The sequence below is a fragment of the Cyprinus carpio genome, chromosome B7 (genome assembly GCF_018340385.1).
Source record: "Cyprinus carpio isolate SPL01 chromosome B7, ASM1834038v1, whole genome shotgun sequence".
In the NCBI taxonomy this organism is placed as follows: domain Eukaryota; kingdom Metazoa; phylum Chordata; class Actinopteri; order Cypriniformes; family Cyprinidae; genus Cyprinus; species Cyprinus carpio.
Genome location: NC_056603.1, coordinates 9,736,871 through 9,749,354, shown reverse-complemented (window position 1 = coordinate 9,749,354; position 12,484 = coordinate 9,736,871). Strand labels below are relative to the sequence as shown.

General features: G+C 33.6%; 2 protein-coding genes across 2 annotated transcripts; both read right to left on the bottom strand.

Moving 5' to 3' along the window:
* Positions 1–3,632: 3,632 nt before the first annotated feature.
* On the bottom strand, positions 3,633–6,341 carry LOC109110754. The gene is made up of 6 exons (XM_019123721.2): positions 5,419–6,341; positions 4,969–5,319; positions 4,524–4,874; positions 4,178–4,285; positions 4,027–4,097; positions 3,633–3,921 (listed from the first exon to the last, which is right to left on the bottom strand). The coding sequence occupies exons 1-6, from the start codon at positions 5,462–5,464 to the stop codon at positions 3,847–3,849; spliced, it is 1,002 nt and encodes a 333-aa protein (XP_018979266.1). The 5' UTR covers positions 5,465–6,341; the 3' UTR covers positions 3,633–3,846.
* A 280-nt stretch (positions 6,342–6,621) lies between these two features.
* Positions 6,622–10,444, bottom strand: LOC109110752. Its single transcript, XM_042727150.1, has 6 exons — positions 10,375–10,444; positions 9,923–10,276; positions 9,482–9,832; positions 7,551–7,658; positions 7,352–7,416; positions 6,622–7,246 (listed from the first exon to the last, which is right to left on the bottom strand). The coding sequence occupies exons 1-6, from the start codon at positions 10,418–10,420 to the stop codon at positions 7,130–7,132; spliced, it is 1,041 nt and encodes a 346-aa protein (XP_042583084.1). The 5' UTR covers positions 10,421–10,444; the 3' UTR covers positions 6,622–7,129.
* Between the last annotated feature and the right edge of the window lie 2,040 nt (positions 10,445–12,484).

Below are 12,484 nucleotides of genomic sequence, written 5' to 3'. Positions count from 1 at the left end.
CATGGTGGAGCTGACGGGGTCAACGGGCCGAGGCGGAGTCCAGGCCTTGGAGGCTGGAGGCTGAGGTGAGGGAGACTCAGACCACGGCGACACTGGAGGATGGCAGTCCCACTTTTTAGGAGCAGGCACTGGAGGACCGGAAGCCCCCTCAGGGCTGGACGAGGGAACCAAGGACGAAGGAGGGCTGGACGGGACCAGCAAAGACAACAGAGAGAGGAGAGGGGCCAGTTCAACTTCCAGTTCTGACTCCCAGTCAATGAGACCCTCCTCCTCGTTTTGGCCCTTTTACCATGCCATATCCAGCTCTCCCTCAGCCGCGGTGCAGGGGGCAGAGCTTCTCTCCACACTCACCCCGTCCATGCTCCGCACATCGGGGAGATGGTGGGCCGGGCTCTGGGTCCGGAGTGGACCTGGCGAGATCCTCCATGGGGCAGATGGTGAGAGGTGACCCGTTTCTCGCCAGAGTCCACTCCACGAATGCAGCGAATTCCTCCCGAGGACCATCTTCAGACAACAACGCTCTGCACTCGGCATTCAGGCTTGCCTCATAGAAAGCGCAGAGTGCGTCATCCGGGTAGCTGGTGATGTGAGCTAGCAGCAGGAGGAGGAGGAATTCGGGGCGAAGGAGGGGATCCATGAATACACAAAGGAAACAAAACACTGAGAAAAAAAAATTCTGAAACAAAACCGAGGGTAGACAAATGGAGGTAACTGTTTCAGGTCCGGCGTTCTGTCACAATTTTGTGCATGTGGGAACAAACGAGAACAAAGATGAAATACAAAGTCTTTAATAATCCACAGAGCGGTATGTACATATCAACGTAAACTCAACTCAATACTAGACAACCAAAGACTGAACAGAATACAACTTATAAGGGGAACATTAACAAGGATAATGACTGACACACACCTGAACATAATGACATAATCGTAGGAAGATAGAAACTAGGTCATACAGAGCACATGGGGAATGAACACATGCAGGTAAAACATAATGAGTCCAGGGGCGTGACAATACCACTAATCGAAACATTGACCTTGCAACTTAAGTTCAAGCAATAACTGAACATGAGATATATTTTAGTTTCTTTAAATGACCCAATTGATATATTTTAGAGTGTAAATATCTATTCAAATGTGGCATATAAAATGTTTGTGAAACATTACATGTGTGTTTCATAGCTATCCTGATTCACTGCTTTGTGGAAGATTTGTCAAAAGATGTGTAGTATGAATGTTTATTATTATTATTATTATTATTATTATTATTATTATTATTATTATTATTATTATTATTATTAAAGTGCAGCACACCTGAATGAATAATTATTTAAATCATTTCTTACCATCAAAATTATGCTTGCACAGAAACTTTGTGTCTGCCTGTGTTTTCTGTATAAATATGAATATAATTTTGTTAGGTCATGTTGTATTGCAGTGTAAAATTACTCATTATATCTCTGTCCTTGGTGCTGAAATTGTGTCCCATAAACTTCTGACTTTAATGATGTTAAGACCTATACAAAAGCACACAGCATTGGTTCTCGCGGTCAATGATTCAATGTATTAAATGTATGAGGACAAGAGAGATATGTATTTTTAATAATAATTTAAAAACTAATAAAACCGTATCATGTCCACTGCTACTACACCAAAGAAATTATCTGCTACATCAGGCCAATATTGTTGTATTCTGTTGTTGTTGCTATTTCGTAGAACAGAGAATAGTTCTCATGATACAAACCAAATAATCAAGCATTAACCACATATGTATAAACAAATGCCAAACTTTGTTATATTTATTATATGTAGTTTGTCAGATGACAGAGGGTAGAGAGAGTTAATTTTGTATGTCTATAGTAAATTACACTTTTGTTGTTGTTGTTGTTGTTGTTAATGAAAGGATAGCTGGGTTTTAACATGTTGTGGTTTCAATGCATCAAGAGGTGTGAAAACAAAAAGTGAAAACTACACAGTGTCATACTCACTCAGATCTCACCCATCCGCCAACGTTAATATGTAACAACAACAGCACATTTAACAAAAAACAAAAATCATGTTCTTTATAGTCTTAAAGACTTTGTTTGTGATATTAGGTAAATCTGCTGATATTGACTTTTTAAACATTAACAAATATGTATCATGTATGTACCAAGATAGAAGGAAACATGGTATAGACAGTTTATTGATCCACCTCTATTACTTATCTGGTATGAAAGTTTTTTGTTGTTGTTGTTGTTGTTGTTGTTGTTGTTGTTGTTGTTTTCAAGAAATTTTAATTACGAGGATCATTTTGGAAGGTCAATTATCATGAGATATTTCATTATTTTGTTCTCCTCAACAATAGGTAAATTTCGGTCCTTAGCATTTTGTCCCTTATATGTTGCCTTTCAGCTGTGGACAGACACACAACTCTTCAGCAGTCTTTGACAGAGACGCTTCATCCAGGGGATTCTGTGAGTTTGCAGTGCAGCATCTTCATTACTATTCAGAAATTAAGTTTTAATTTATTTATGGTAGGAAATTTACAAACTCTCTTCATGGAACATGATCTTAATGAATTTTGGTATAAAAGAAAATTCGATAAATTTGACCCATACAATGTTTTTGGCTACACAGAAAAGGAAAAAAAATAGTCATTGAATATACTAAAAAAAACTAAGGTAAGTGGTTGCAATCAAATTATTTTAGCTACATTTAAATAAACAAATTTAGTTTACTAACTTTTAAAATGTTTATTATTATTATTTATTTATTTATTTAAGAGTAGCCTCAGAAAAAAAATATTCTGCTACAAAAATACCTGCACTACTTAAGACTGGTTTTGTGGTCCAGGGTCACATATTTATACACTGGACAAAATTATAATAAATTATTATAAAAATATTGTTTACAAATCTGTCTAAATCTGTGTAAGTGAGCACTTCTCCTTTGCTGAGATAATCCATCCACCTCACAGGTGTGGCATATCAAGATGCTGATTAGACAGCATGATTATTGCACAGGTGTGCCTTAGGTTGGCCACAATAAAATTTTATTAATAAAATATTATTAATAAAATATAATTATTATTATTATTATTATTATTATTATTATTCATTAATCATTTAATCTAGTTACACCAAAAAAGGAGTGAAGTCTTGTGGCCATATTTTGAACTATCTGTAATCTGTAAGGCACCTAACAACCTACTGCTCCCCGGGTGCCACAGCAAAAAATAGCTGCTCATTGCTCCGGGAGTGTGTTCACTTGTGTGTGTGTGTGTGTGTGTGTGTGTGTGTGTGTGTGTGTGTGTGTGTGTGTGTGTGTGTGTGTGTGTGTGTGTGTGTGTGTGCACAAATTTCAAGTATGGGTTACTATAGACTTAATATAATTTGCTTATCAAATTTCCCTATGAAAGAAGACTCCCACGTTTTTCACACATGATTTAACCAAAGGAAATAAAACACCAGTTTAAGTAAGACATTTTAGGGGCATCTGAAAGGTCAAACACAATGAATTTTTTGAGAAAGGCATCAGAAAGGCATTCAACAAGAGAGTCAAGGAATGTCAAAGAATGTTTCAGTGTAAATTGTAATAGCCATTACCATTTATTATATGAATAAAACAAACAAAAATGATTATACAGCATATAATTATTACAATCCATTCTGGAAGTTTTTTATTGTCAATGGTTTTTCAGTCATTATAATATATACAGTACATCCCAATAATAATAATTTATTCTGTTTATCAAAAAATGATTGGCAGAATTACTCAAAATTCTGTTTTAATGATTTATATGAGCTAATATACAACAATGTTTTGCCATGGTCTTGATTTGTCAAACCCGAATATCATATGTCCTTAAAGCTGGTATTTCTTTTCACTCTTTGAGCATTTAGTGATGACGGGTGAAGACCAAAAGTTCAGTTCCTCGTACTACGAAGTAGAAAAGAGCATTCCAGACAAAATAATTTCTATTTCCATATAATGATTATAGTGATCATAAGTGTTTTTAAATCTGGAGAGTTTAATTGGACAAACCTCAGTTATTGACACATCATCATCAGTAGCCTGGATTTGTTTATATTTGCTTTCTGTTGCATTAGTAGACTCTGTAATAAATGACAATGGTCAGCCTTCAAATGAGTTAAACAGCAATAGAAGCAAGAGATGATTTCAAACAAACACTTACCATTTCTCCTCAAGCAACACAGAATAATATTGATGGTAATATTTGATGTCAGGAGCACCGTAAGGACAATTATAAAGAGTAAATGTGTGTTCTGGATGTTGAAGTTGTCTAAATCATGAGGAAAAATATGTGATATATATCAAGGAATCTATACACAAGTATTCCGAATGAACAATTTGGGAAGTAGCTGATTAGGAAGCCTTGTATTAAAGATAAAAATGGATGTGTTTACATGCAAAGAAGTTTAGAATTAAGCACTGTACAGCTGAAAAGTTCCAAGCAACAAACACCAAGATTTGTCTTGGCTAACCAAAGGAGTCAGATATGTTGAAATGCTCACACTTACCAGGATTGTGTTTATAAATGTTTCCAAATAAAGCCTCCCCACATGTGGCCAGTGCACAGTAAATTCCCGTTTGTGAGGAGCTGAACTTTTTCTTTGGGAGGTTGAACTCACAGGTCGGTGAAAGACAGTCAGCTTCGGAGCTCCTCACACATCCATCACTTGTGTTTCCATGAACATAAATGAATCCTGGAGGAGATTCGTCTGATCCATGTTTGAACCAGTAGAGACGATTTACACCTCCACTGCTCACTAACTCATTTTGGATTGAACATTGCAGAGGCATGTTTACCTCTGATTTAACAAGTTCAGTCTTAGGCAACTTTAGACTCGTGGGTTTGCTGATTTCTGCTCCTAGAATGGATGATGTTTTCAATAAATTACTTTTTGTTTGTTTGTTTTTACTATCATTATAATGACAACTCAAAGGTTGTGAGCTCTCACTCACCTTTAATAACCAGACGAGTGCCAATTCCAAATTTTATTTTATTAGAGAAAGATGTTGCACAATAGTACATGCCCAAATCTGATTGTGTGGTGTTCATAACTGTCAGATTAAAACTGTCAGTCCCTCTTACAGCATCAAAATGATTGCTGTTAAATTCATTTTGAAATTGGCTTCTTGATGAATGGAGAAGTGAGGAAGCAATGAGATGTGGTTCTTCTCCAGTGACTTGCTTGTACGATAATACCATACTTATTGGTTTTAATTTAATAAAGCAGGGCAAAACCACATTATCTCCTTCATATGCAGATATAACTGGGTGCAGTTGTATAATGTCTCCATATAGTCCCACAACTGTAAAATAATTAATATCACACATCAAACAACTAAAAAGAATTTATCTGAAACAATATCACAACATGTTTAAATGGAATTATTGAAATATGCACTTACACACGTGAGTTAAGAGTAACACCATCACACAACGTTGTTTACCCATTTTCTTCTTCAGGCTGAGAGGAGAAGCTCAACGAAATGAAGGTAATGTTATATGACATACAGTACAGCTTGAAGTACGGCACTGTCACGTGATTCTGTTCATTTAGCGCTATCAGCCATTTCCTGGGCCTGACACAGTTCTACATACACCACACTTAAAACCACAGATTAGAATCAAGCAGTATGCTAAAATATAAACAAACATTTGATATGCATTATTTTCTGGGCAAGGCATTCTTGTTTTTCAAGACCATTCAAATTTATATGTACAGAGTATATGTGAGTATTTTACACTTACCACTTAATTAATGTCAATAAACAGCCTTCACAGGGAGCTTCCTTAGTCTAGGCCTCAACAGTGACTGTTTTATTTAATGGAAGAAATTAATGACTCAATGTCAATTAGTTACTATACAGTATGTACAATGTCATCATGATGCAGAGTTTATGCTATCTGTTAATAGGCTATCAGCTCTGTTTTTCGAGAGTTTCTATAAGTTGCCCTGCAGCCTATCTTGTGGTAGATCATATCTGTCATGATGGCCTCAATTTTCACCATATAGAAACCGTTTTCTCAAATGTACACATTGGATCTGTGAAAAATACACTTCAAATTCGTACCATATACATGTACCAAAATCAGAGAGTTTATACCATATTGATCTCTGTCTAGAAACTACAAAAATGGCATTGATATAAACTAAATAGATACCTGCAAACCTAGAAATTTAAATTTAAATGTAAATTTTATGTATAGCCTCTGCCGCCACCATGTGGTTTTTAGTTTTTGGATGTTGGTTCATAATCAGTTAGTTAAGATCTGTTTAATTAGATAATTTACTTCTCTAATTTTGAAAACTGATTAGGACTGTTTCTTCTCAAATTGATATGTACTTATACAGTCTTTTAATGTTTTTTTAATAAATAGACACTTTAATCTGAATATATATATATATATATATATCTATATATATATATCTATATATATATATATTATATATATATATATATATATATATATACACACAAAAAAAAAATACATTTATTTGTATTAATTACGGATTATGCAACTTTTTTATGAGAGAAAAAATCTGAAATGAGATTGTTTTCATTAAAATCACATAAATATAATGGCAGTGAGAAAGGAGGGGGATTTTTTTTTAATTATCAAATACTTGCAGCAATAGTAAAATACTGCACCATATTAGCAAAATATTGTACCATGACATTGTTATTTCAATCTCTTTTTTGAAAACTATGTTAAGGAAAGTGGCCTTATGATGTTTGTTGCTTTGTGAGAAAGTTGTACTATATCTTTATTTTCCTGAGCAAGCATTTCTCTCTTTTTTACATATATGGCTTTACACACATATAACATGTGTACAATATTAAATTTGTACAAAAATACATCATTTCTGGACAATAGCGGGTCATTGGAAAGTCCGAGCAGATCATATGACATTTTTTAACAAATATTTATGATGAAATTGTCTGTACTTTGTATAGTGTGCTTTTGCAGTTTTCTGTCACTACACTAATGCCAGAAAAATCTAAATAAATTAGATTTTCTTAAGTGAGAATAAATGATTGTGAATCAAATGTAAGCAAATGTGTTGACAGAGCATTAGAAATAAATTACTGCAAATATGGTAGCATAAAATAGTTTTCAGCTTTGTTGTTGGCATGCTAAACCAGAATACAGTGTGTCCTCAGGACGGCTCTCCCTCTTCACTCTTGAGTGTTTAGCGGAGGTTTGTACAGTAGCGTAAGTCATTTCCCTATTCTAAAAGAAAGAAAAAAATTATTTATTAAACCGTTTATCATATTACTCATTATGTATGCTTTCTCAGTGGCTTTAAGTCTGTTTCTTTATTGTTATTATTATTACCTTAATCACTGACACATCATCATTATCATCCTCATCGGTAGTCTGTATCTGTTGAGATTTTCTCCCTGTTTTAAATAGAGATGTAACAGTTTGAGAATTCATCTTAAAAAGAGAATTGCCATTGCTCATACATGACTTAAAAAGAAGCTTGATTAGGCTTTGATTAGGGGGGAAAAATTACATTAATATAAATACTTACCACTTTTCCTCAAACAACAAAGTAGGATATTGATGGTAAAACTTATTGACAGTAGTGCTGCAAGGCCGATTTGAATGTAAAATAGTATGTTCTGATTTTCAAAGTTGTCTAAAAAAAAAAAAAAAAAAAAAAAAAAAAAAAAAAAAGATGAATAAATTGTATTTTGGAAAATGATCAAATAAAACATATATATATGTTTTAACATATATATATATTAGGGGTGGTAATCTTTAGGGACTTCACGATCAGATCCGATTCCGATTAGTCACGATCCTATTCCAAAACGATTCTTGTTCTAGGCTACATTTTTTCTTAATTAATTATTCTGCTGTGCAAATACATCTTTACAACTTTACATTTTAAGCAAAATTGCAGTTTCTATGATTTTTGTTTAAAGTTGGAATCTTTGTAAGTCAGCACTGCCATCTTAAAAATAGGGGTGTGATGAATCTTCACTGGTTTCACGATTCAATTCAATTACGATTATCATGTCAACGATTCCATTCAACTCAGTATCACGATGCGTCACTTTCTCAATTTTCAATTTTACTGCACATGGCTACATTTTCATATACATTTTATATCAAATTAACTTTTTGCTAATTTTACTATTTTTTTAATTAAATTATATAAGCAGGCTACTTTTTTAAAAATAATTACTTATTTTAAAAATAAGTCTTTTTTTTTTTTTAAGACAAGACGATCCGAAAGTTTCCAGACAATCATAGTTATGGGTTTTTCTTTTTTTCCTCAGCATTAATGCTGTTTGATTATAACTGATGAGATCACAGACAGTGGCAGCTTTAACAGGCTGCATTCACACCGATTCACACTACTGCACATTTCTATTTCGATATATTAGATGTTTTGTCCTGTCCTGAAAACATAACTGTGTTTACATCAGTTTCGTATAAAAGAATTCGAAGATGCAAGTGCACTTAACCGCAGCCGCGATCGAGCTTCAGGACATCAAACACAAGTGCATCTTATACGTACTGCATTCCAAACGGCATAAATGAAAGCATATCTAAAGTAAAATACTGAAATAACGGCGGGAAGCACACACTGTCAAGCAATACGCACTATAAGGGGTCAAAATATAACTTTAATAAAATATAAAAATAAATAAATTGTAATTAAATTGTATTATTTATAAATTACAATTATTGATCCAGACAGTTAACTATGGCTATGAATCTATTAATACAGTTGTCTGATTGAGCATTCAAGAAATCACACAAAATAAAATTAATCAGTTTTACTACGATAACCATGGCTAGCTTTGGTAAGGGTTGTGATGTCCACATGTTTTTGTTGAAGAAATTATAGATGCTGTAGCATTTCTATCGCGAAAAGAAATATGTATATGTTAATATTAATATAGAACGAAAGTTTTTGTTGTTGTTGTTGTTGGTTTTTTTTTTTTTTGAGCAACTGGGACAGTGCCCCCCGGGAGTTGGTGCCCTACTCTGCGTATAGGGAGCGGCGGTACTGGTCTCAAGCTCACACACGTGCCATATGCGGGGCAAAAACATGCTCAAAATCGATTCGGAATCGTTGAAGAGAGAATCGCGATGCTTCAACGAATATATATATATATATCTGATTAGTATATATATATATATATATATATATATATATATATATATATATTTGATTAGTCACATTGTCAATATTGTATTAAAATTTAAACAGGTGACCTGTGAAATTAATATTACATTTGAATTTATATTCAGCATTGTAGAAGTATATACATTTAAAGGTGACCTGAATTTATAATATTTACTTGTCTGTTTTTTTAGTTATACATTTTTTTGCAAGACATTACTGCAAGACAGTAGCCTGTTGTCTGCTACAACAATATGTATTTTGAAAAGCTCTTTCTAAATACAAATACAAATACAAAGACATAATAAAATGGTCACACTTACCAGGATTGTGTTTATAAATGTTTCCAAATAAAGCCTCCCCACATGTGGCCAGTGCACAGTAAATTCCCGTTTGGGAGGTACTGAACTTTTTCTTTGGGAGGTTGAACTCACAGGTCGGTGAAAGACAGTCAGCTTCGGAGCTCCTCACACATCCATCACTTGTGTTTCCATGAACATAAATGAATCCTGGAGGAGATTCGTCTGATCCATGTTTGAACCAGTAGAGACGATTTTCACCTCCACTGCTCACTAATTCGTTTTGGATTGAACATTGTAGAGAAATATTTACCCCTGATTTAATTAGTTCAGTCTTGGGCAGTTGTAGACTAGTCGGTTTGCTGATTTCTGCTCCTAGAATGGATGATGTCTTGCATAAATAGCTGTTTTTCCCCCATCATCATTATAAATGCTTTAACATGAAGGTGAGATGCACTGACTCACCTTTAATAACCAGATGAATACCATTTCCAAATTCAATTATATTAGAGAAAGATGTCGCACAATAGTACGTGCCTGAATCTGATTGTAAGGCATTTACAATTGTCAGATTAAAACTCTCAGTCCCTCTTACAGCATCAAAATGACTGCTGTTAAATTCCTCATGAAACTGGCTTTTTGATGAATGGAGAAGTGAGGAAGCAATGAGACGTGGTTCTTCTCCAGTGACTTGCTTGTACCACAATGCCATACTTATTTGTTTTGTTTTAATGAAGCAGGACAAAACCACAGGATCTCCATCATGAACTGATACAACTGGGTGTAGTCGTACAAGGTCTCCATATATTGCCTTAACTGCTAAAAGATTGCAAACAATGCTTAAATTCTGATGATCCTTACAAAAGCATTACCATTGTTTGTTAAATTTATGTCAATGTTATTGAAATGACACTTACAGATTTCATACAAGAGGAAGATCATCACACAAACCTGTCTGTCCATTTTATCGTCATCCAGATCATTCTGTGCTCAGGCTAAAAAAAGTATCTCATACAGAGTTAACTGTTATATACACTTATACCTTAAGATCACATGGTTCTGTTAGTCAGCAAATCATCACCCATTTCCTGAACTTGACACAGTTTTATGTGCAGCACTTCCAACCCACACAAATCATTTCTGTAGGCAAAAAAGATTGATCCATGTAGAATATTCCTGGATGAAGTATTTACCTTTTTTTCCCCAAAAAAGGGGATTTTATTTTTATTTTGTTTTCAACCTCAAATTATTAAAAAGCATAAATTAAAATGATTATTTATTTTCATTTCATTTTCAAGTATCCACATTTGACTATTAAATATAGTTACAAGTACATATTATATATGGACAAATAAAGTTAAATTGGGCAAGAATTAATTGTCATGCTCTAACAAATGTTTATTATTTTTTGAATATTAGTTGTTTGATTCAGGCCATATGTAAATTTAACCTTTGACACAGAAAAACCCTGTCCATGGTCCTGAAATTAACTGTTGGACGTTGTGCTGATTTGTGAGCACAAAAAGCAATATCATATTTTGATGCATCATATCTGGTGTTCTAATTAATAAATTAAATGTGATATTATAATGCACATCACATTACGTATGATCATATCTGATTAGATTCTATGAATGTTGATAATGCTGAAGGCATCACATCATTCTGCAGTAGTACTAATCACTAATAAACATAATTTGTATATTTTTAAATGCAGTATATTACATTTTTCTGATAGTTTTAAATATTTACTGAGTCTGTGGTTTGAATCTTTTTTATTACTTAACTTACCTATCGATGAACCACAACTTCATCAATGTGAAGTATGTGATTTTTTCAATGCTAAAGTACTTTTTAAAATACTTGTAGCATAATAAATATGTTTTAATCTCTTATAACAGTTCATGTTGAGACAAGGTTAAGCAACTTTAACTTTAAAGAACATTAATCTATTAATGGGTTATTTTGAAACACTGTGGCTCTGTGGTGCTTTCAAAACTTTGCTGCGTTTTGTGAGCATTATGATGTAGCTTGACACCGCAATGTCGGCTTAAGCGATGGTGTGAGTTTAAGGTGAGACTACCTGTTTGTCTGAAAACGAAACCAGTCATTTTTGTGATTTAATTTGGTAATTACATATTGTACTTCGTCTTTAAATTAAACCCCTTTACACATATGCATATTTGTGTAATTCATGTCTATTTTTGGCCTGCCATAGGCAGACATGTCACATGTTGATCTAAACAATAATTTACACAAACAATGAGCTGATAATCATGCACATCAGAAGATGAGGTTCTACATTTGTGTGTATAAGCAGGCTAAATTGTATTTTTGAAAACTGTAAAGCTTTGTTTAACTCGAGCAGTGTCCTATGAGAACAAATGTAACACTTTAAATCAAATGTCTTTGTAGTTCAGTCTCAGGCTTTCACTAGTCATAGTGGTGCACTAAGGCTAAGCAGTTGTAAATGCATGTGACTGCTTTTGACACCCTTTTTTTAGCAACATCAGACGCTGTGTGGAAAATTTTAACCACTAAGATCGAGATCTACTGAAGGCTGAAGGCTGCTTGATCTTTCCATTCTGTTTTCACTTTCATGCACTGACCACAAATGCAACACAGAGACTGACAGTCTGCAATGTGACCTCATAAATGAGGTTGTCTGCTCTGTTTTCCACTGTCATAGTAACATCCACTGTAATATGAATAATAATTATGATAATAATAATAATAATAATAATGATAAAATATAACATCATTACGCATTTATCAGATGTTATATATACGTACATATATATTAACTATAACATATTTAATACACATAATACATATATTACCTCTTTGAAGATAGTTTAAAGAAACATACACCAATCAAAATATTATATTTAGAAATGTACATATATTTAATGAAGTAACTTTCATTGTTAATGGTGTGATAAAATAGAAACGGTCTTGTCTTTTTTTCCCATTACTATATAAAAAGCAGAACCTATTACTACTGAAGCGGCAAACAATGGTAAAAAA

Excerpts from the sequence above, each read along its gene's own strand:
- LOC109110752 (XM_042727150.1), bottom strand. The coding sequence starts at position 10,420 with ATGGACAGACAGGTTTGTGTGATGATCTTCCTCTTGTATGAAATCT. Across the intron at positions 9,833-9,922 it reads TATTCATCTGGTTATTAAAG|GAGCAGAAATCAGCAAACCG; the intron begins GTGAGTCAGTGC and ends CATCCATTCTAG. Across the intron at positions 7,417-7,550 it reads TTGTTGTTTGAGGAAAAGTG|GGAGAAAATCTCAACAGATA; the intron begins GTAAGTATTTAT and ends TATTTAAAACAG.
- LOC109110754 (XM_019123721.2), bottom strand. The coding sequence starts at position 5,464 with ATGGGTAAACAACGTTGTGTGATGGTGTTACTCTTAACTCACGTGT. Across the intron at positions 5,320-5,418 it reads GTTACTCTTAACTCACGTGT|TTGTGGGACTATATGGAGAC; the intron begins GTAAGTGCATAT and ends ATTATTTTACAG. Across the intron at positions 4,875-4,968 it reads CACTCGTCTGGTTATTAAAG|GAGCAGAAATCAGCAAACCC; the intron begins GTGAGTGAGAGC and ends CATCCATTCTAG.